The sequence below is a fragment of the Zalophus californianus genome, chromosome 7 (assembly GCF_009762305.2).
Source record: "Zalophus californianus isolate mZalCal1 chromosome 7, mZalCal1.pri.v2, whole genome shotgun sequence".
Lineage (NCBI taxonomy): Eukaryota > Metazoa > Chordata > Mammalia > Carnivora > Otariidae > Zalophus > Zalophus californianus.
In genome coordinates, this window is record NC_045601.1 from 44,787,954 (window position 1) to 44,813,266 (window position 25,313).

The 25,313-nt window shown below is 40.0% G+C and overlaps 1 protein-coding gene and 1 pseudogene across 1 annotated transcript in view; both read right to left on the reverse strand.

The window, feature by feature from the left end:
• Positions 1 to 5,200: 5,200 nt before the first annotated feature.
• LOC113928088 lies at positions 5,201 to 5,367 on the reverse strand (annotated as a pseudogene).
• A 3,992-nt stretch (positions 5,368 to 9,359) lies between these two features.
• Positions 9,360 to 25,313, reverse strand: part of NUS1 (NUS1 dehydrodolichyl diphosphate synthase subunit) — a 34,737-nt gene continuing 18,783 nt past the window's right edge. The window contains exons 4-5 of the mRNA XM_027602999.2: positions 16,254 to 16,353; positions 9,360 to 12,168 (exon numbers count right to left, since the gene is read on the reverse strand). Of these exons, the coding sequence (XP_027458800.1) occupies positions 12,078 to 12,168; positions 16,254 to 16,353 (191 nt within the window). The 3' untranslated portion in view covers positions 9,360 to 12,077. The remainder of the gene's footprint in view (positions 12,169 to 16,253; positions 16,354 to 25,313) is intronic.

Consider the following 25,313-nt stretch of genomic DNA (forward strand, 5'->3'; position numbering starts at 1 on the left):
TTACGTTATCATTTAATATTTATTTCACTATATACCTATATATGGCCATTTATATTGCACTATGTATCTCTATATGGCCATTGCGCCTACAAGCAGCTGGAGAAGATTACTTTTTGAACAACTAGTTACAAGCCCCGCCGGTCTCATGTTGCTGTGTCTAGCGGTTCAAAGGTGTAGGGGATAGTCAGCATTTCTCCGGCTCTGCACCTTCCAAACTTCCGCTCCTGTTTGGGATAACCCACCACTGGCCTCGAGGGAACACAGGGTCCTCCCTCCCATTATAGTAAACAAAATGGCGCGATTCTTGTCTTTTCCCAGGAGCCAGGATGCGGTCATATTACCCGGGCTTAGTTAATCAAACAGTCCCACCCAGGACTCGGACTCTTTAGTGACTGACATATACACAGGGACACGGAGGCATGATTCAGGGCCGCAGGGGCAGCTATCTCTGCCCAAAGCTTCCTGTTTCTGCCCTCCATCACGGCATTAGTGTTTGTCCATATTCCAAGCTGCGTCTTCGAGAATCCCACTAACGACGTGAACTCCTCCGATAAATTCCCTTTTTACTCGAGAGAACTGGCGTCAGTTCTGTTACTTCCAGTTTGGAGGTTTCTAACAGATACAATGGTCTTAGTTTTTTCGTATCTGTCTTCAGACCTCAGTATTTTCTTAGGAGTTCAGGCTTCATTCATCCAATAGGATTTCTCACTCAGAGATAGTGAAAGTACAGCCTTAAAATTATTAATGTTGATTATCTTTTCAAGACATACCAAAATGAATAAGGTAATTGAAACATCTACACAGGTCTTTGTGACAAGCTAGCAAGTGTTTTTGCGTCCTTATTATCCCTCAGGATAATTAGAATTCTACTTGATACTTAATCTGTATAAGATAAAGGTGATAAGGTACTTCTGTTGATTAACAAAACAATATAATAGATTAAATTTATTATCAAGTAATCCGTACTTCATACCAGTTGTCTGAAGTATTATAAACATATTATCTTATTTAATCCTCACAGTAATCTTATGAGGCAGGTACCATTAGAATTCCTATTCTCCAGGGATATGGAGACACTGGGAAAAGATAAAATGGGCGGGGGGGCGGTGAGGAGGGCAGTCAACAGTTCTGTTATTCCCAGGGCTCGCTTTAACCAGTCCGTTTAGTAAGTCAGTTCTGTAAGACTTTCTGACTTCTCAGGTGCAATCAGGTCTAGACAATTCAGTCACTGCAAGACTTTCCGTGTCCTTTATCTGCTTCTTAAGTGCTCTCAAAACGGCACCACACGGAGATGGTGCCACTGGTCTGGCAGGTGTAGACTGAAGCCATCTGCAGAACTTCAAAAATGAATCTGTAGCTTAACTTGCTACAGATACAACGATTATTTAGAAGTAATAGTGGTGTGCTACCTTAATGTATCATTTTTTAAAGAAACACCTTCCTCTAGGAAATCATTTGTGATTGCTTAAGGCAATCTCCATTTTGTAGCGCAGCTGAAAACCACATGGAGAATCTTGATATAGAGGTGCAGACTAAAAATAATTTTTAAAGAAGTCACTGTGGCTTCGGTTTCATGGTCAAACTGGTAGCCATAGCTGGCTTTTAAGGCTCTTCTGTCCTTGTCTTCAACCCAATTACAGTTCACCTCTTCAGTGTGGGGGGCTAAAGGCCTATCACATCGGTGGAGTGGATTGTCTGAAACACAAGGCATCCTCCTGCTTCCTCAGGATCATCCAACTGCCTCAATTTCCTCTGATCTTTCACTAGTTGTTCACTCTCAAATTGTCTCCCGCCTCCTTCTCCTCCTGGCCCCAACTTTCCCTCTGGAGCTTATCCCATGAGGTGTGGTGCAGTTGTTTACCGCCGCATAATGAAGCACCCCGAAATTTATTGGTGGAAAACAGGAACTGTTTGATTATTTCTCACCATTCTGTGGAGCAGGAGTTCAGACAGGGACGAGCAGAGATGACTTGTCTCTGCTCCATATCCTGTCTCCTGGAGCTACAGTGTCCAGGTGGTTTCCTGACTTGCATGTCTCACACCTCCTCCTGGAAGGCATTAATGGTGAGGGCTTGAATGACTCTCTTGCGGTCATGTTTAGTGCCTTGTTCTTTTGGTTGGCTGGGCTCCCCAATTCTTCTCCATGTAATCTCAAGACCTTTCTTCTCCAAACAGTGTCTCCATATGGTCTCTCGATGTGGTTTCTCCAGCAGAGCAGCCAGACTTCTTACATGGCACCTCAGGGCTCCCAAGAGTAGGAAAGCAACGGCTACCGGGGGTTCTGACTTACTTTTGGTTAACATAGGTCACTGGGTTGGCTCAGATTCAAGGGAAGGAGATTACACAAGGACTCCTTTGGGAGTCACCAGAGAAGACACACCAAAGAGTAACAGTGGTGCGATGGGATCATTTCAGCTGCCTTTGTGTCCGACCATGATGTGCATGTACCTCTGAACGTTTGAAAAAAGCTTCTTACCCGTATTTAATTGTCTCTGCACAGATGCAAAAATAATTACTTTATATACCATTTGTCTCATGCCATTATTGTTTCTTGGGTGAGGTCAGATTTGTCATAACTTTGGTCAGAGGTCAATGCAGAATTTAGGACAATGAGTTGTGGCTTTATCTTCAAAATAAAAGAATAAATTTCTAAGGAAAGCAATAGTTAAATCCTATGGGTCGACTTTATTAAACCAATGTTCTTAAAGTATAATTTATGTAATATAATTTAAGCTGTAATTAACATAAACAAAATACATAGATCCTGAGTTTTGATAATTTCATCCACATATGTAAACACTACCCAAAACAAGACATAAATCATTTCTGTCACCACAGAATGTGCTCTCATGCCCCTTTCCAGTGAGTTCCCTCTCACCTCCAAAAGTAGCAATTTTTTTTTTCAGATTTTATTTATTTATTTGACAGAGAGAGACACAGCGAGAGAGGGAACACAAGCAGGGGGAGTGGGAGAGGGAGAAGCAGGCTCTCCGCGGAGCAGGGGAGCCCGATGTGGGGCTCGATCCCGGGACCCTGGGATCATGACCTGAGCGGAAGGCAGACGCTTAAGGACTGAGCCACCCAGGTGCCCCTGTTCTCAGTTTTATTACCAGAAGTTAGTTTTGCTGGTTCTTGAATTTCATGTAAATGGCATTGATTTTGCAACCTTTTGTGATTAGGTTTGTTTACTTACCGGTTTTGAAATGCATCTGTTTAGTTGGTGTAGTAGTAATTAGTTCCTTTATTATTTGTTCCTTTCTTAATGAGTAATTTTCCCTTTATGGATAAAAGCTAAAAGCATAGAGTATCTACCAAAAAACTTGGAAAAATACCTTTTGTGACCTTAGATTATAAAATATTTTTAGACACTACAGAAAAGCACTAATGATAAAATTTAAAAATTTATAACTTGGATTTAACCAAAACAACCATAAAATTAAAAATGTATAACTTGGATTTAACCAAATTAAACATTTTTGCTCATCAAAAGATATCATTAAGAAAAAGAACAGGCATGCCACAGACTGGGGATAAAAATAATTTTAACACACAGGGCCCGTATCAGAATATACAAAGAGCTATAAAAATGGGAAAACGCCTTAAAGATACTTGACAGAAGAAAGCATACAAATGACTGATAGCTACATAAAAAGGTGTCTGACATATTTAGTCATAAGAGAAATGCAAAAATAAAACTACAATGAGACATCATTTCATCATATCCATTAGAATGCTAAAAAGACTGGCAACACCGAATGTTGGTGATAATATAAAGTAACTAAAAACACTTCTCCTCATTACTGTCGGGATTATACCATCACTTTGCAGAACTCTGGCAATTTATTGTAAATTAAATACACATTTACTCTTTGACTCAGCAAGTATGTGTATGTGTGTAAGAGAAAGGGAGCGGAGGGGGAGAGTTACAAGAATGTGTATAGCATCCTTATTTATAGTAGTCAAAAACTGGAAACAACCAACGTGTCCATGAGTAAGAAGACATATGATTTAGCAAGTCTTGAGCATGGAAACTGAAAAGCCAGAAGTTTGGGGAATGAAGAATCGATCAAAATTAAGTGAATTTGGGGGCAAAGAAATAGCTATTACAGGGGCTCCCGGGTGGCTCAGTCGGTTAAGCATCTGCCTTCAGCTCAGGTCATGATCTCAGGGTCCTGGGATTGAGCACTGCATTGGGCTCCCTGCTTAGCGGGGAGTCTGATTCTCTCTCTCCTTCTCCCCACTCATTCTCTCTTTCTCTTTCCCAGATAAATAAATAAAAATCTTTTAAAAAGGAAATAGTTATTACAAATTTGAATCTGAGATGCTGAAGAGAGGATGACTGGGTGGATTTAAGATGAACTAGGGGAGACAGCCATCAGAAAGCGTGTGGGGGCAAAGGGTATAAGTGAAGACTGCGTGAGACGGGTAAGGTGTCCAGAAAACCTCAAGTGAAGATGTTCAACATGTGGTAGAATTAGGCACCAGGGACTCAGTAGAGACTGTGGGTAAAAATACAGACTGAGTCATTTATTTAAAGTGGTAGTGGAAGCCATGAGAACGGGTGAGATTGTCCAAAGAACACACATAGACACGAGAAGGGCTTGAAGACTGGTTCGCTAGCCCCAGAGTGCTGTCTCTCCATATCGTCCCTCCCAGGCCTCTTCCCACAGCTGCCTCAGTGATCTGGGGTGCAATTCTGACCATTTCACTCCCTACCCTACCACCTGCGAAAGGTGAGGTTCAAGCTTTGAAACTCAGCATTCAAGACTGAGGCCCTCTGGAGCCTCCCTATTATTACTTTCTGCCTCACACTTTATATTCTAGGATCAACTGTTGGCTCCCATGCTCGCTTCTTTTTGTTCTTCCTGAGATGTTGCACGTGCCCCAGCTGCCTTCACTGTCAATAGCAGCTCAGACACCACCTCTTGGAATTCCTTCCTGTCCTTGCAACCACTGCACTGGAGTAGGTAGTCTTACTCCAAAATGGGACAGTGACCATGCTTTTGCTCATCACACTGCAGCCTGATGACCCGTCTAGGTATCCAGTTCCCACAATCTCAGCATATCTTGACCTGTGTCTGGGGCAAAAGTGCTCCTCCCTGTCAAGACTAATCTCACACTGTATGTGTTAAGGTGGGGCCTTTTGTCCTTCGTCCTCACGTCCCGTTATCGAGCAGAGTGCCTGGCATAGAAGAGATGGCCACAGTGGTTTGCAGATTTTTTAATTAAACAACAAAAACAGGTTGAGGAAGTAATACTATGTCTTTCTAGGATTCATTTTTTTAGGAAAACAAATGAAAAGTTTTCAATTAATAATCGCGCCACAGATAAACCTCATTGGCTACGACACTGCCACTGCACAAAACTTAAAACAACTGAATCATAAACCCCAAGTAAGTGGGAGAGTAGAGAATTACAGAAACTAGAAATGTTAAAAAAAAAAAAAAGGTGCAACTGTAAGAACTGTAAAATACAACAGTAAGTTATGAGATTTGACATTAGTTAACTTTCAGGATGATTGTTTTAACAGAGCAGGTTGGCAAAAGTTAGATTTAAAAAATAAGTAGAGAGGTGCCCGGCTGGCTCAGTCAGTAGAGCATGTGACTCTTGATCTCAGGGTCATGCATTCAAGCCCCACGTTGGGCGGGGAGCCTACTTAAAACAAACAAACAAAAAATTTTAAAGTAGATATTCATTCATTCATTCAACAAATATTTATTGAGCACTTGGGATGTGAATAAAAATCTAACAAAAATTCCTGCCCCGATTGAGCTTACACTCTACAGGGAGGCAGGCTACAAAAAATAAACGTAAGTAAATCACATAGTTAGATGCTGATAAGTGGAATGGGAGCGGGGTAAAGGGATGAGGAATTCCAAGGAAATAAGGAGATGGGCAGTTACAGGCTCTCAAGAGGGTGAGCAGTGGAGGGAAGAGAGAGGCCATAACTTGAGGGACTGGAAAAGCTGAGCGCATTTGTAACTCAGGGCAAGAGGGCGAGAGGGTGAGAATCCCCCGTATTTAGCAGAGACTGGAAATGGGAAGGAAAAAGTGAAAGTCCTGAAGGGAGGAAGAGACGGTATCAGAGGTACGGCATGGGCATTAGTGGTGATGAGGAGAAGAAATGTCTTTTCCTCACACGGGGTGAAGACAGAGATTCTGAGGCGCAAAAAATGACGTTGACCCCTAGACTGGCGAAGCCCTCCCCATGCCAGGCCTAACTATGAAATTTTATGTCCATCTTTTTGGACAACATGCTAGATCAAAAAAATATGGAGAATTCTTGGATGTAATCACCAGTTCAGAAATGAAGTAGTAGTACTAGTTCATGTTTGCTATTTCTTCTCTTACAGTGACAAAAACTCACATGCCAAAGCACACGTACTCCTTTAGTTAACTTCGCTTTCCCTTTCCTGGGCCCACAAGAGTAGGCAGCAGGGAAGCGAGGATTTTCTTTTAAATTAATTAAAAGCACCACCAATTGATATAGTGTGAGCACTGTGGCTGGCCTTACCCATCTGATAAGCTGAGGACCTCAGAGTACAGTTGATAGGGTCTGATTTTGCAAGTAATTTGATATTCTGCATATTTATGTATCGATGAGTTTCTGCTTCCAAGGAACTCATAAATTAATATTTAATGAAATCATTTGCCGGGAGATGTTTTGTGCATTCCTGTTAATCTCCTGAATGCTTTATATTTAGTGCTGCATCTCAAACTCCAAAGTCAGTCACAGTCTTGTCAGGACTATTTTTCACATACACATACATATCCCACGTAAGCAGGTTTCTTTCTCTGTAATTATCCCTCAGAAAAGACGTCTTTCTCCAGGCCAAGCAAAATCTCTTCATGAGAAGCACTCTAATTAAATATTTGAATCACAGGTAATATTTAGGAAAATCACATTGATTGAAGCCACTTCAATATTACTTTCAGAATACTAAAAAAGGGCTACCAGATACATTATTTAAAAATTTAAAAAAAAGAAATTTAACAATGTTTAGTCATTATTCTTGGAAATATGACCTCAAAAACAAGCATAGGATATATTACAAGCATTTTTCAGAACAATGTAAAGGGTTATAATGTGGAAATCAACTACCTGCAGGATGAAGGAAAGAAATTGCTAACTTGATGTTTATACAATGGGTAATTTGAAGCATGGGATTTCTTATAACATTTACCATTTTCAAAAAACACTTTCTTTCAAATAAGCTTAGACAACAAGCCGACATGCTTTGGAAAACTGGGGTCTCAAAACATCGAGGGAAAATGTGAAAATAATGACTAGAATTCATGAGTAGAAAAAAGTTAATATATATATTTCACATAATTAAAATATGCACATAAAAGTGAACGTTTATTTCATCCCCCCAACTACCATCTGTAGATTCAAATCAAAACAAACTCGAATTGTTTAAAATTGCGCTATAGCATCTTTTGGACAACATCACCACCCCTAGCTTGGCCTCTTTCCACTTGATACCACTAGTATTCCCCCACTTGTGACAAACAAAAAATGTCTCCAGATGTTGTCAAATGTCCACTGGGGGGTGTAATCACTCCGGTTGAGAACCCCAGCCCTAGACAAATGCTGTCAACATCTCCAGTTAACTTCCATGTTTTTCTTGATGTCCCATTTCCTAATTATCTGAAATCTAATTAAAATATTGGTTCTTCTCTGATGAAAACAGTTGATTACTATTACTATTTACTTCTCCATTACATTTTGTAAGAGTAAGAAATTTAAGGCAGTTATGCATAAGTTACTGAGGAATAACACTACAAAATACACAATTAAAAAAAAAAAAAAGGAAGGGTTCATCGATCCAAATCCGTAAGATGTAGGCAGTTGAAGTCAATCTTCATCAGAATGGAAATATTACTCAATGCAAGTATAACTATGCTGTTAATGACTAACCTACATTCAGATCTTTTCATTTAGCGCAGGCTTTCCTTCTTTGAGCCAAACAACGTATTTTTTCCTTGTCCTCATTAAAACAACTTAAATTATTACTATGACTGATGGAAAAGTATAAACATGGTCAATAGCAGATAGCCCAAACAGTCTGATCTGGGAGTATATCTAATTTTTATTTTTTTGCATTCATCTGGATGTATGAATCCAGATGCTAAAATTTATTTTTAGGTTCTCAATCTCTATAAGACGGAGGGAAAAAAGAGGAGTATAAACAAGAACTTGGACCAAGGTTAAATACTCATTAACAGTAACTGAATGTGGACTTTAATTTCTTCCAAATATTTTTTCATGTGCTCCTGTGATTAGTTCCAGACACAACTAAATACAAAACAGAAGGCAAGACTCTCAATTTATAGTTTGTGACTTAAAAAGAATCTCTTTATTAAGCCTGTTACAGAATTTTTTTTTCAAATAGAAGTACAAAAAAAATTCTAGGATTGTCACCAAAAATGTAACCAATGAGTGATGGTACTAGAGATTATTTTACTTTTGCTTCTCTGAAATTTCTATTTTTCTACAATTAATGTGTATTTTTCCTAAACCATAAGAAAATTCTTTTTGTACTTTTCCCACCAAATCACGGTTTATGGCCTATCACATAGGATTCTTGGACAAATACTGACATTAATCTTTTTTCCTGGGTTTTTTTAAGATTTTATTTATTTGACAGAGACAGAGATAGCGTGAGAAGGAACACAAGCAGGGGGAGTGGGAGAGGGAGAAGCAGGCTTCCCGCTGAGCAGGGAGCCCAATGCGGGGCTCGATCCCAGGACCCAGGGATCATGACATGAGCTGAAGGCAGACGCTTAACGACTGAGCCACTCAGGCACCCTCCTGGGTTTTATTTCAAACTATACTGAACTCTTCCTAATTTTTGTTAAATGCATTTCCTATTAACCAAAGTTAAAATGTACCCTTTGAAAATCCTGATTTCAGATAAAAATTATGCATAGAAAACTGTCTTCTAATTAGATACATAGAAAGCTAATATTCTATGCAACATAAGACAAATCAGGGTTCTTACCTTTCTATTTTCTAGCTTAACAAGGACTGTTAAATTTCTTAAAAGAGTACACATTGATGTTTTTAATTTGGCATTACATATTCAATAAAAATCAATTTAGATTTTAATTACTGTGGAATTCTGACAACTCTAGCAATGGCAAAGCTGAATTTTATCTTGCTGTTATCTAGCAAGAAGCAAATACCATTAAGATTGCAAATGTTTAACCTGGTAAAAATGAGAATATATTTCAATCAAGAACATACCATCCAAAAAAAAAAAAAAATAGTATTGCTATCCAGTCATGAATTTCTCAGTATATTTCTGCAGGCCCTAAATGTTTAGAATAGATGTAGCATTCACATAATACTATAGTCCATGAAAAGAGTATATTCTTTTATTGTTTTTGTTCATACATGTTGTTTCAACTTTCAATAATAAAATTCAATAAATTTGATTCCTTAATCATAAAAACTTGCTTTACACATTATTTACATGTTGCCAAAGTCTACAGCCATACAAAATAGCACAAGGATTTGACTCTATGCGTGGTACCATCACACGGGAGGAGAGAGCTAATCAAGTAACATACATTCAAAGATTAAATTGTAGATGCGCACAGTGTATTTGGCACTGCTCATTAACATTATAACACCTTCCTCTTAGAGACAGGTATTCTTAAGCCTTAGCCCCGATATACCAGAATGTTGTTATTCACATCAAAAGCAGCTTTTGAACTTTGTTATAACAGTAATCAGTTTTAAGAAACAAAATACAACCAGAATTGGGAATGGAATTCAAACGCTACAAGTTTTTGCTGTGCTCCAAGCTGCCATCCTTAACGTCGGTTTAATTTGATTTTTCCACTGTGGGGAATGTCAAGAAGAAACAATGTAAAGACAAAAACCTTGAGTACACATAAAGACAAACAACAGTTTTCTTTAACGTTATCAGTTCTTCTTGGGAGTGCAAAGGGAGCCCTGATGATGCACTGTGATGATTTTGGCAGGAATTACAGAATGACCAATGCCATTCAAGTTGTGGAGATTGATACTAGCAGTTAAACTCATGAGGAGAAGGATCTGGAATGCCTGTATCTGAATTCAGAATCTTTAGCAACTTGTTTTAAGGATCTCTTCCTAGGACTATAATAGACTCAGGTCACAGGTTACAGACATACTTCGATGTATAATAATACTAAATACTACACTGCTATGAATGGAAGGAGAGAAATACAAAGACTCAACCATTAAACTTCTAGCAGCTCTGGCTATATCCCAGTAGGTAATCTGTTTGACTAACTTCATTTTAAAAAGTATTAAATCCCTTCACTTCAGTCAGGCCCATTAAATTTAATTCATTAAAGCCATACATATTCCAGAATGTTTATAAAAGACACATATCATGTTTACAAAAGACATAAATTCAGTCTCAAACTAAGACAAAAAAGCCTCAATAGAACATGGATCACAGTACAGGGGAACAGAAATCAGAAGTTGTCTAGTAAAGTTCAGAGATATGCTACAGTTTCACACAAAACTTTCAGCAATAAATTAAGACTTAAAAAAAAAAAGTCTTATAATGTACAAAGGACTATGAAGTGCAAAGTAATGTCACTGGACCAAAATTTAGTTTAATCATTTTATTTCAAGTGTAATTTTTAAAATCATAAATGGGGTTTTGTAATCCAAAGTGGAAACATTTTATTCTTCATAGCTTCAGAATATGACAAGCAACTTCAGACCTTGCTTTCCAAACCCAGTCTTCTTTGCTATTTTTCAGACTTCTGAGACCTAGTATTTAAGCTACTCCAGTTTTAGACAACTATTGTACACTTAAGATTTTTCTGAAAACGGTCCATCAAATATAAAGAATGGTTTCTGTCCAAGGATCAGCAGTGAGGGAAGAAATATTAAACACATATCAAAAAAATCACTTATTCATTTAAAAAATAACAGAACCAGAGCAATTCTCTGTCATGAAAGAGAACATGTAAAATTAATTTAAATTACTTTTGTAGACTTTGGTAATATTTTATTACCTACACCGGCCTCCATCTTACTTAAAGATCTTTTAGGCAAAGTCACCATCAGGATTTACTGAGTAAAATGAGTAAATATCCTGGGTACTAACATGGCCCAAAATGTGCTATTCCAAAGAGGAACAGGTTACTACTTTTGAAGAAAAGAGCTGCCTTGGTAACTTCCCTCAAATGCTTATTTTAAATAAAAATAGTTAATGGAAATATTTTTTAAACCAACTTTTGGTACACACTGCTCACCAAATAAAAAAGGAAATCACTTTCTTTCCTATTTTAGGAAATCTTCCAACTTTACTTTTAAGATTATAACTTTTTCACCTTTTCTTGACTGTCTAATACAGCATTTAAATTTTTTAAATTCTGCCTTTGAATGTAGTGAGTTCTTTTTCAGATGATCTTCACAACCCAGAACAGACACCAGAGCAACACTCGCAAGTCACATTGTTCAACTACAATGAGATGAAGATGGACGGATATCCAAAAATAGGTATGCCCTCCGCTCCAAAGCTGACCAAGCTTTTAACATGTGACCAACACAGAGCTCCATTCCTCTGGAGATCCCTCAAACTCAAAACGGTTCCATTTAATAAGTCAATATATTATTCTTAAAAATTAAGTTTGGTCACTAGGAAAGACAACAAAAATTATTCCCCTCCCCCCAAAACAACCAAATAGCTCTAGTCACCCCCCTGCTCCCCACAAAAACAGGGAAGTAGTGGAGGCTGAAACCTTTAAATCTGAAATTTCAGCTCCTAAAACACTGCTGCTATTTGCTCAAACTGCAGGTCTACGTCTTTCCTTCTCCAATACTTCCCCCATTTATAAATTTATTTACACACATACACACACACACACACACACACACGTGTGCACGCGCACTCATACTCACACATACTCTTACTCTCAAGTAAGACACTTTTTTGTGTTTGTTGATAAATTATGAGGATTATGAACTAGGTGTGTACAGGGTTTCATAGGTGCTTTGTAAACATCAGAGTCACTTGGGTCCTTTTCTCCAAAAGCCTGAAATCAAATTACACAACCAGGGTTCACTACTTTCCCAGACGCTGTTCACAGGCTGCATATTGACGAAGGGCAGAGAAAAAGTCCTCATAACTGATGTTCAGGTGGGAAGGCAAAGAGCTGAAAAGAAAGCACAGGGGAAAAAAAAGCAATTAAATGATATACTGTAATTGATTTGGAGGGGGAACCAGAAGGATAATGACCCAAAGGAGGTTAAGAGAAGAAAGTAAATTATAAGCGTAGAGTATGTCAAACCTTTTCTACTAAATGACTGCTAAACTCACTGTGAAACAGTCCAAGTAAAAAATAATCTCTCCTTCTTTCCATAAGAAGAAAAGAGCAACTTGTAGTGAGATAGAGATTCAGAACCTATATTAAAGCCTAAGTCTAAATTAATGCAAAACTGGAGATCTATTTATAAGAATCTCACTCAAATTCACTTTAAGAACTCTAGGGGCACCAGGGTGGCTCAGGTCATGAGCCTGGGGTTCTGGGATCAAGCCCTGTGTTGAACCCTACATTGAGCCTGCTCAGCAGGGAGTCTGCTTCTCCCTCTGCCCCTCCCCCTGCTCATGCTCTCTCTCAAATAAATAAAATCTTTAAGAAAAAAAAAAACTCCTTTCTGTCACAGTAAAGCCAGTACTACTTGAACGGTTTATGAAAGCCAGGCTTAACACTCACAGAACAGCACAGCATCCTTCTATAACTGTATGCTAAAGCCAATGTGGTGAACAACCAATAAATGAATATTTATCTCTACCATTTCTAATTGCTCAAGGAGGCAATTACAGTGTGATGTGAAGACAAACTCTGTAAAGGCAGATGAATGTACAGCCAGAGGGTTCCCCTTTAAGTATTTGAAATCCTTAATATAATTTTCAATAATTAACATAAACAATTCTCTAACTTACAGAGCTTTATTGTGAGGCTTTGGAAATTCCAAACTGTACCGGAGCCAAACACCTGGTGAGCGTACAAGCCACGTTCTGAGTTCCAGTCACGCGCACCACAAAAGAAAAAAGACTGAGCAAGCCTACCATGGATGACCTCCTGGCCTGACCCTGTGGTGCTCAGAGCTATGCTTTCTTTATCCTTCCTTTTCCTCTCCCTAGCTTCACTGAAATACAACGGACTTATAATCTTTTCCCTTCCTTTCACTGCCCAAAATTCTGAAAGAAGTCTCCTTTCCCTCCCGTTTCCTTATCTCTTAATAATCTCTGCCCTCAATCTTTTATCTTATTCCCTCTACTGCAGTGATAAGCTCACAAGTATCCTCAAAGAACAAAGTTAACGACCCTCTTCTCGCTGAAGCTTGCTTCAGATGTCCTCCGCAAACAACCCACCTTCCTAAGTCTTTCTCATTTTACCCTCTTTATCAACGGCTTCATCTATCTTTCCTCAAGAAGCTCTTAGCGCCACGACCCCTCAGTGCCTCCAAAGTGGTCTTGCCCTTCCCTTTCTGCTCTTATGATTAAGACATCACAGTGCTTCCAGTCTGGTGGGCGGGCGAGAAACAGAGAGCAGACCTCAATACAATGTGATAGGGCTAGGACAGACAGACGTACAAACATCCACGGGAAAGTTTGTTACGTGTTAGGTATCTGATGTCGGTTATCAGGATTAAATCCTCAACTTCTTATTAAAATACCCATTTTACAAATACAGAGAAGCTTAAATAACTATCCAAAGTCACCTTACTGAACTGCATAGCCAAGACTCAAAAGGAGATCCATCTGTTCTACAACACACGCTTCCCTCCAAACCACGCTCGACCTCACAAGAGATCACTGCTACCTTTCTTGGAGCCCAACCCAAAAGGCACCTAAAATCAAACTCAGAAAACCCCTGGAGAGAAAGAAACAAGAGAAACACACACCCAACATAAGGAAACCCAAAGTCTGGAGATGTGGATTCCACTTTATTACAAGCAATAGTAAGAGCAATGTCTCTTCCCCCTTCTCCTCACCTATAAAATGAGGAGGTGGGACCATATGATCTACAGCTCTTTCTGATTCTGCCAAGCTATGTGTTCTTTTCTGCCTTTTGATTTGACAAACCTTTTCCCTGTCCTGCCCCTGAACTTGAAGCACATGGTCTTAAAAGACCATGGGAGACTATGGACTCTGGGAAACAAACTGAAAGTTTCAGAGGGGAGAGGAGTGGGGGGGATGGGTTAGCCAGGTGATGGGTGTTAAAGAGGGCACATATTGCATGGAGCACTGGGTATTGTACGCAAACAATAAATCATGGAGCACTACATCAAAAACTAATGATGTACTGTATGGTGACATGACATGACATAACATACATACGTACATACATAAATAAATACCAAAGATCCCTTGGTACTGTGCTCTTCTATATACACTTGAGAAAGTTCCCCTATTCTCACAAGTTCAACTACTATTACTTCTTAGGTACTGTCAATCTCCAAATACCCATTTTTTTGCCTTGACTTCACATCCATGGACCAATTCTACATCTTCATCTGCTCTCCTAAGTGTTTCCACTAAATAAGACTATGGCCTCAAAATCATCTTATCTTTGAATTCAACATTTTCTCTTCAAAAATCAATGTTCCCTTGACTTTCTAGTCTGCTCAGCGGGGAGCCTGCTTCTCTCTGCCACTCCCCCTGCTTGTGCACTCATGCTCTCTCTCTCTCAAGTAAATAAATAAAATCTTTAAATCAAATCAAATCAGGGGTCAGCAAATACAGCCCATGAGCCTGCCACCTGTCTCTGTGAATACCGTTTTACTGCAACGGTCACACACGTTTGTTTATGTGCTGTCTGTGGCCACTTGGCTACACCACCAATGTTGAGTAGCTGCAACAGTGAGGAGCTGTGAGACTGTATGGCTCACATATTTACCTGAAATATTTACCACCTAGTCCTTTATACAAAAAGTTTGGCCAACTCTGTTCTAAATAAGCAATTTCATTCTCATCACTGTATGATCCCCTAAATCACAGCTATGGCCTCTTCACTTGTCTCTCTACCTAATCCTTTCCCAAATCCAATCTAGTCTAGTACACAGGTGCCAAACAAATCTTCTCAAATCACCACTTCCACGCTATCCAAAGGCTAGTGGTTGCCTACTTCCTGTTGAAACTGTTATACATATTCTTTGTGCTGGTATTTAAAGCCTTCCCAGCATCGATACATCCAAATTATCTGTTTTCACCTTACAGAGGTGACCCTTGACCAACATAGGTTTGAACTGCATGGGTCCACTTATACACAGATATTTTCTGATAAATGTAGCATAGTACTACAAATGTATTTTCTCTGTCCTATATTTTTTCTTTTTTTTAAAGATTTTATTTATTTATTTGACAGAGAGAGACACAGCGAGAGAGGGAACACAAGCAGGGGGAGTGGGAGAGGGAGAAGCAGGCTTCCTGCCGAGCAGGGAGTCCGATGTGGGGCTTGATCCCAGGACCCGAGGATCATGACCTGAGCCGAAGGCAGACGCTTAATGACTGAGCCACCCAGGTGCCCCTTCCTTATACTTTTCTTAGTAACATTTTCTTTTCTCTAGCTAACTTTATTGTAAGAATACAGTATACAATACATACAACACACAAAGTTATATTAATTGACTGTTATTCAGTCAGGCTTCCAATCAAAAGTAGGCTATTAGTAGTTATGTTTTTGGGGAGTCAAGTTATATATAGACTTTTGACTGCACACGGGGGTCCCCCCATAACACCCACATTGTTCAAGGGTCAATTATTCTACCATCTGATGCTATAATGCTAAGTCTCTGCTCTGGTATGGCCAGTTCCCGCACTATTTCTTGAAAACGAGATGTTCATTCCCCACCTCCCACCTTTTCTTTCTTTCCCTGTCTATCGTTCCCTACACTTCTCACCTTTTTCTCTAATTATAAAAATTCTATCCATCTTACATGCCCCGGAGCAAGTCATATCTTTTTTGTAAAACCAACAACTCTGGCCCACAGAGGTATCTCTCACTCCTGGTCTCCTATGACAATCTGTATCAATACCAAATACTTGCACAACCACACTCTCTTGTGTCTGAGTCATTTACATATGTCTTTATCTTACCATTGATACTGTCAAGTACCTGAGGGAGAGGACAAGTACTCTTAAGTCTTTGGGAATTCTCACCATACCTACTATAGTGCTGCTTGAGAAACACTTGCTGAACTGAACCAAAATCAGGACACTTTCATTACTTACATAATCTCAGTCAATCTGATGTGCCAGGGAAGAAAGCCTAATGTGCTGTCCACAGGACCAAACTTCAGTACTAAATCAGGATCAGGAAAACCAGTTGACCCTTAAAAAGAAATACACAGGAATTTAACATACATTGCTTACAAATAAAATGACCAAGGGCAAAATCTGTTAATCAAATTGGCTTTTTATGCTCTGAGTATGTTTCCTTCAGAAGGTTTCCAACCCCCACCCCACTGCCTAACATATACTTTAATACCTATGTTATTTCCATATGTCAAAGTTTTGTCTAAAGACCATTTAACTGAAGTGATTACATGATAAGAAGGGGTAACCCTACTCCCATTCTAAACCCTACAGGTAGTCCCCAAATCCCAACCACCTTTCAACATAAGAGTTCTCCTGGCATTCTGGGAACCACTGCTTTGGGGGCACAAATGCTTATAGAATCACCTAAGTTCATAGAATCATTAACCTCAGAGATGAAAAGGAACTATAAAAGTAACTACTATTCTCCCCTTCCCCAATACCCCTCATTTTATAGCTAAGGACCCAGCAAGATCAACTCCTAGCTATCAGTAGAAAAGTTTTCTCCAGAGCCCCTACCTAGGGAGGGAAAACACCATACACCTGCCTCACTAAAGGCATGGCCATTTGGTCTCATTACTGGTTTCCATACAAGACCTGGTTTGAGAAAAAGAGGGGATAAGGGTAGTGCAGCTACCTAAAAAATAAAGTAAAATAAAAGTTAAAATAGTCAGCGGTAGAACAGAAAAGATGCTATAATCCAAGAGACCCAGGCTCTAACAGTTTCTAATAACTGCAGGTTTGCCACTAACTTTTGGTCACACAACCTCCCTAGGGATTAGTTGTTTCATTTGTTAAATAGGAGACTAGATTAGACAGGCCCAGCCAGCAGTAATAAAGAATTATTTCCATAACAAAGTCTCTTTAAAGCCCATATTGGTAAAGTAAGTGGACTAAGAAGAATATATATTCCTCGGCCTGGTAAAAAGCAGATTCTCTTTAGTTAAAAAAAAAAATTAAATCAAAAATGGCAAGAAGGAACTGCCTGCTAATGGTGGTGTGAAGGTGATGAATCCTCCCCCCAAAAAACCACATATTAAACGGGACAAAACCAAACATATAAAGGGAGTGGATACTGGCCAGAAGCAGACAATTATTCTTTTAATAACAAGAGAAATAATGAAACACCAGCCAGAGCTTCAGGTAAGAGCAGCGGTAAGGGGACTTTGTCTCTCCTGCCCGGGAATGGTCCTAACGCCCCATGGCTCCCCTCCCCCCAATCAAATGGAGAGAACCAGAGTTTTACCAGCATGGTGCTGAGAGCAAAACTAGCAGATTTGCTGCTTGTAGCCAAAAGATATGGACTCAGTTTGGAACTGGAGACTGTGGGCCAGAGAGAGGGGGCAATGATGAAAAGCTAGGGTTTTGCCAGCTAAAAGTGGCAAACTCAAAAGTGAACAAATGAGGAAAACCCACACAGCCTGTTAGTCTGATGCTGTAGCCCCAGGGAGAGCAAGCAATATAATGGTCAGGAATTTACCAGGAAGATCCTGGGAACAAGGGCTCATACAAACTCTCTGCACAGCCCCGGCTGACCAGGGAACTGCACACATGCAAAGAAGGAAAGCGGGCAGGGGAAGAGGGCAGCAAGAAAGCCCAGTGAAAAGGAACAGCCAAGAAGACTTGAGAACCGGCGGCAACTCCGAATGCACTCTCACGTCACACAGAGATCAGGGAAGCCTTACAAACTTAAGGTTTGAGCACAACCCGTGCGAATATCATTGTCTGACACATAAATCTAGACAGACACAGGCAGTCAGACTAAAAAATAAAATTAAAAATAGAAAATTTGAGCAGAGATAGCAGCTGTTACCTTTATACACAGACAACATGATCTTGTATTTAAAAAATCTTAAGACTCTGCAAAATGAACTACCAGAACTAGTAAATGAATTTTAGCAAGGTGGCAAGATACTAAATCATTAAAAAAACAACTATATTTCCATATATTATCAACAAGCAATCCAAAAACAAAATTGAGAAAACAATCTCATTCATAGCAACCAAAAGAATAAAATACTTGGGAATAAATTTAACTAAAGAAGCAGAAACCCAAATTCTGAAATTACAAAACATTGTTAAAAGAAAAATTAGGACCCAAATAAGTGGAGAGATATGCCATGTTCATGGAATGGAACACTCAATATTAAGGTGGCAAGTCTACCTTAACTGAGCGAGATTCAACCCAATCCCTATCAAAACAGGGCGTTTGGGGGTTTGTTTGAGAAACCGACAAGCTGATTCTAAAATTTACATGAACATGAAAGGGCCCTGAGTGTAGCCAAAGTTGTTTAACTTTGAAAAAGAAAATCAAAGTTGAAAGACTTACCCTACATGATTTTGAAATTTACCATAGTAGGCACTACAGTAATCAAGACAGTGTGGCATTTGAAGGACAGACAATACAGACCAATGGAATAGAATAAGAAGTACAGAAATAAACAAGGATTTATGGTAAACTGAGTTTCAAAAGAAGAGTCACAGAAATTCAAGAGAGAAAAAAATGGTGGTAGAACAGCTGGTTTTGTTTACCTCACACCATTCACAAAAATTAAGTCGAAATAGATTACAGATTTAAACATAACAGCCAAAGTGATAAAAATCTAGAAGAAAAGAACTGTGACTCTGGGTTAGGTAAAGATTTCTTAAATATGACACCAAATGTGTGATCCAAAAAGGAAAAAAAAATGATAAATTGGATTTCTTAAAGATTAAATACTTTAAAAGAAACTATTAAGAAAAAAAGTAAGCCATGGATTGTGAGAAAATATTCATTCATAAGTCATACCTTATTACTGAAAAAAGATATGTACCAAAATCTATAAAGACCTCTTAAAACTCAATAACAAGACACACTACCCATTAAAAATAGAATGTTTTTTTTTTTAAAGATTTTATTTATTTGACAGAGAGAGAGAGAGAACAAGTAGGCAGAGAGGCAGGCAGAGAGGCAGACAGAGGGAGAGGGAGAAGCAGGCTCCCTGCTGAGCAGGGAGCCCGATGCGGGACTCGATCCCAGAACCCTGGGATCATGACCTGAGCCGAAGGCAGCTGCTTAACCGGCTGAGCCACCCAGGCGCCCAAAAATAGAATGTTTTGAACAGATTCTTCACCAAAGAAGATACAGATGACAAATTAGCACGTGAAAAAAGCTCAATGTCATTAGTCATTAGGAAAATGTTAATTAAAACCACAATGAGATACTATTACACACCCACTAGAACAGCTAAAATTAAACACACACACACACACACACACACACACAAACTGACAATATTAAGCCTTTGCAAGGATGTGAAGAATCTAGACTCCTCTACGTTGCTAGTGGAATGCAAAAATAGTATAGCCTCTTTGGAAAATAAGCTGGCAGTTTCTTTAAAAGTTAAACATTCACTCACCACACAATCCAGCAATTCCACTATTAGTTATGTACCAAAGACAGGACAACATGCCTGCACAAAGACTTGTATGTGAATGGTCACCGCAGCATTATTCAAACAAACCTAATGTACATCAACTGATGAATGGATCAACAAAATGTACATCCATAAAACTGAATACTATTCACCAACAAAATGTAATGAACTACTAATATATGGAACGTGGATGAACCTTAATAATATGCCAAGGAAACAAAGCAAGACATTAAAGACTATATATAATTCCGTTTATACATAATTTCTAGAAAAGACAAAAGTATAGTCAAATGGCAGATATGTAGTTGCCTTGTGTAGGAGTAGGAATGGTGATTAACTGCAGTCACAAGAGAACTTTTGGGGGTGACAGTATTCAGAGGTTTGCTTCTGTTGGATTAGTAACTTAACTTACAGACCGTGTACATTTTCACTTACCGTGGGTTTACTACCCCTGAAGACAACACCTGGGCTCAACACTTCAGCACGTCTCCATAGGCTACCTGAAGGACCAGCTCTGGTCCCTGCATCACTTTCAGGACACCGTCATAAATTACTCTCTGGTTGAAGCCTTACAGAATCCAGTAAACAGTCAACACTCCAGTAACCTACAATGAGCCCCTACAATGGTCTACTGTAAGTCTATTCATTCAGCCTGAATACTGACTACAACAGGGAATAAGAGAGGACAGGAGAGTAGGGGAAGAAGTGAGTACTCAGTGAAGGTCAGGAGTTAGTTGAGACCATGTGGCCAGAGAACGACTGTGCTCTGGGACGGACATGTGTCAAAGTGGAAGAAACAAGAATGGAGACCCAACTAAATGACTGAGTTAGACAGAAAATGCATGATTAATGGGTAAGGTAAATGAAAACTCTATGTGAATAAACAAAAAAGGTACGTCTGAAATTGCATGGCTATAGAAGCTACCAATGGACATGAAATTGTTAGAAGCACTGTCTTTCTTCAAATGGATCAAGGATAATGCCAGTAAGCAGAAGGACCATAAAGTTAAGGCAAAAAGTTCCTAGGGGGCTCTAGAGAGAATAAGCAAATTGAAGGCTTTTTTATAAATAGTTAAAGGAAAAAAAAGTGTAATGCTATACTTGGTACAACATGACAAACAAAGTGAGTATATTTGATACCACATAATAGAAAGAATACCAAAAATAGAGCAATGAATGGTAAGATTATATTCTTGGGAATGCCTCTTAAATAGCTGTTAAATTCAAACTTAACAGATAGGTCAAACTAAAAAGACACAGAGGAGTGTGATATTATAATATAATAAAGAATATATGTTTGGTCTCTGTCCAGGTTCCTGGCACAGAGCTCCTAAAATCATTGCAATTTCCTGAATGATAGGAGTATTTTCTGTTATTCATAATAAGCCCCCTTACACCATACCTGAGTTTCTGTTAATGACGACTCTTGGTGGGCCTCTAGACCTATAGATTGCTTTAGGATGGGAGCTAGTTGCCAGAGAAACCAGTCATGCGATTAGAAGGCTGAAACTTTCAGCCCTCCCTTCCAAACTCCAGGTAGGGAGGGAAAGAGAAGCAGGAGATGGAGTTCAAACCCTAATAAGCACTGATTTAATCAATCATGCTAGCATAAAGTAACCTCCATAAAAACCCCTAAAACACAGGGTTCTAAAAGCTTCCAGGCTGGTGAACACAATGAGGTACTGAGAGGGTGAGTCGCCCAGAGAAGGCACGAATGATGACTGCACCGCCCCCCCACCCCCGCCAAGACCTTGCCCTAGACTCTATTACACTGGATTGCTCCTGCTTTGTGGCCTTTAAAATCAACTGGTAAACAGAAGTGAAGTTTCCTCCTGAGCTCTTTGAGCCATTCTAGCAAACTAGCAAACCTTAGGAAAGAGTCATAGGAACCCCCCATTTATGGGCAGTTGATCAGGTGGCCTGCACAGGTGGCCAGTCCAGGTGGAGAACTGCAACTGGTATCTTAAGTGGGGACAGTCTTGTGTGACTGACCCTTTAAACCCGGAGAATCAAACACGGACTCCAGGTGGCTAGCATCAGAAGTGAATTGAATTGCGGGGGCGGAGCAAGATGGTGGAGGAGTAGGAGACCTGGATTTCCTCTGATCTCAGGAATTCAGCTGAATAGGGATCAAACCATTCTGAACCCCTACGAACTCAACAGGAGATCGAAGATAAGAAGAGTAACAACACTCTGAACAGAAAAGCGACCACTTTCTGGAAGGTAGGACGTGCGGGGAAGCGAATCCGAGGCGATAGTCGGGAGGACAGACGGCGGGGGAGGGGGCCTCCGGCAGCCGCTTCTGGCAAGTGATAGAGCCGCGGAGCACGAAATCGGAACTTTTAGAAGGCGGCTCCGCTGAGGGACGTCGCTCCAGTGGCTAAGCGGGGGGGGGGGGGTGGAACCCTCGCGGGACAGTGGGGTCTCAGGACCCTCAGGGTCACAGAAAGATCGGGGGGGTGCCTGACTGCAGCAGAGCTCCCAGGTATTGGAGCGGGGAAGCCGGCTGCAGAGACAGAGCCGAGGCGCGGGCTCTCGGCTCAGGGTGGCCATAAGCTGTGATCCGCGGTCCAGTCGGGCCACTGCTCCTCCAGCAGGGACCCAACAAGCGGCAGATCCGGGGAGACTCCCCTTCCTCCCCCGGGGAGTAGCGGCGTGGGAGCGCACCGCAGGGATCTGCTGGGTTTGGAGACTCCACACCGAGTCGAGTGCCAGAGATAGAAACGCTTGGTCACAGGCCGGGTGAGCATGGAGTGCGGCCGGAGACCAGGGAGACGGGAGTGACTGCTTTTCTCTGGGGGCGCACTGAGGAGCGGGGCCCCAAGTTCTCAGCTCCTCCGGGCAGAGATTGGGAGGCCACCATTTTCACTCTCCTCCTCCAAAGCTGGACGGAAAGCTTGCAGGGAACAAAAAGCTCCTGAGAGCAAACCCGAGCAGCTTGCTTAGCCCGGACCCGCAAAGGCGGGGCAATTCCACCTCCGGCAAAGACATTTGGGAACCACGGCAACAGGCCCCTCCCCCAAAAGATCAGCACGAACAGCCAGCAAGCCAAGACCAGGTTTACCGATCAAGGAGAACGGGAGAACTCCAGCACTAGGGGAATACTGCACATAGGATTCATGGCTTTTTTTTTACCATGATTCATTAGTTTTTCAAAGTTAAATTTTTAACCGTTTTTTTAATTTTTCTTTTTCCCTTTTTCAACCAACATCTTATCAATCCCTTTGAAAAAAAATATTTTTCATTTTTAGAGTCATATTCTATCCCTTCATAGTAGATACCCTTATTTTTGGCATATATATATATATAAGTTGTTCTCTCTTTAAAATTTTGAGATAGTTTCTTCTAACAGATCAAAATATACCCTAAATCACTAGTGTATGGCTTTGTTCTAGTCTCCTGCCTGATCACATTCTCTCCCTTTTTTTAATCTTCTTTCTTTTTTCAAACAACTTCTTATCAATTCCTTTTATAAAATGTTTTATAATTTTCACCTTTACAGTCATCTTCCATCCCTTCATTGTATCAACCCTTATTTTGTACATATATGTCGTTCTTTCTTTAAAATTTTAGGAGGCACTTTCTTCTAACAGACCAAAATACACCCAAAATCTAGTGTGTGGCACAGATCTATGCACTAGCCTGATCATATTTGATCATATTGTTTTTTGTTTTGTTTTGTTCTGTTTTTCGTTTTTCTCTTTTTCTTTTTTTTCCTCTTTTTTTCTTTCTTTCCCTTTCTTTTCCCTTGGTTTCAAGTCTTTTCTGGTTTGTTTAGAGTATATTTGCTGGGGACGTTGTTAACCTGTTAGCATTTTGTTCTCTCATTCATCTGTTCTCCTCTGGACAAAATGACAAGACGAAAAAAATCACCTCAGCAAAAAGAACAAGAGGTAGTGCCCTCTGCCAGGGACCTACTCAATACGGACATTAGTACGATGTCGGACCTAGAGTTCAGAATCATGATTTTAAAGATACTAGCTGGGCTTGAAAAAAGCATGGAAGTTATTAGAGAAACCCTTCCTGGAGAAATAAAAGAACTAAAATCTACCAGATTGAAATAAAAAAGGCTATTAATGAAGTGCAATCAAAAATAGGGGCACTGCTAGGATAAATGAGGCAGAAGAGAGAATCAGCAATATGGAAGACCAAATGATGGAAAATAAAGAAGCTGAGAAAAAGAGAGGTAAACAACTACTGGATCACGAGGGCAGAATTCGAGAGATAAGCGATACGATAAGACAAAACAACATTAGAATAATTGGGATCCCAGAAGAAGAAGAAAGAGAAAGAGGGGCAGAAGGTATACTGGAGCAAATTATAGCAGAGAACGTCCCTAATGTGGGGAAGGAAACAGGCATCAAAATCCAGGAGGCACAGAGAACCCTTCTCAAAATCAATAAAAATAGGTCGACACCCCCACATCTAATAGTAAAACTTACGAGTCTCAGAGACAAAGAGAAAATCTTGAAAGCAGCTCAGGAGAAGAGATACGTAACCTACAATGGTAGAAACATTGGATTGGCAACAGACCTATCCACAGAGACCTGGCAGGCCAGAAAGGACTGGCATGATATCTTCAGAGCACTAAACGAGAAAAATACGCAGCCAAGAATACTATGTCCAGCTAGGCTGTCATTGAAAATTGAAGGAGAGATAAAAATCTTCCAGGACAAACAAAAACTAAAGGAATTTGCAAACACGAAACCAGCCCTACAAGAAATATTGAAAGGGGTCCTCTAAGCAAAGAGAGAGCCTAAAAGCAGCACAGACCAGAAAGGAACACAGAAAATATACAGTAACAGTCACCTTACAGGCAATACAATGGCACTAAATTCATATCTTTCAATAGTTACCCTGAATGTAAATGGACTAAATGCCCCAATCAAAAGACACAGGCTATCAGAATGGATTAAAAAACAAGACCCATCGATATGCTGTCTGCAAGAGACTCATTTTAGACCCAAAAACACCCCCAGATTGAAAGCGAGGGGGTGGAAAACCATTTACCATGCTAATGGACACCAAAAGAAAGCTGGGGTGGCAATCCTTGTATCAGACAAATTAGATTTTAAAACAAAGACTGTAATAAGAGATGAGGAAGGACACTATATCCTACTTAAAGGGTCTATCCAACAAGAAGATCTAACAACTGTAAATATCTATGCCCCTAACATGGGAGCAGCCAATTATATAAGGCAATTAATAACAAAAGCAAAGAAACACATTGACAACAATACAATAATAGTGGGGGACTTTAACACCCCCCTGACTGAAATGGACAGATCATCTAAGCAAAAGATCAACAAGGAAATAAAGACTTTAAACGACACACTGGACCAAATGGACTTCACAGATATATTCAGAACATTCCATCCCAAAGCAACGGAATACACATTCTTCTCCAGTGCCCATGGAACATTCTCCAGAATAGATCACATCCTAGGTCACAAATCAGGTCTCAACCGGTACCAAAAGACTGGGATTATTCCCTGCATATTTTCAGACCACAGTGCTTTGAAACTAGAACTCAATCACAAGAGGAAAGTCGGAAAGAACT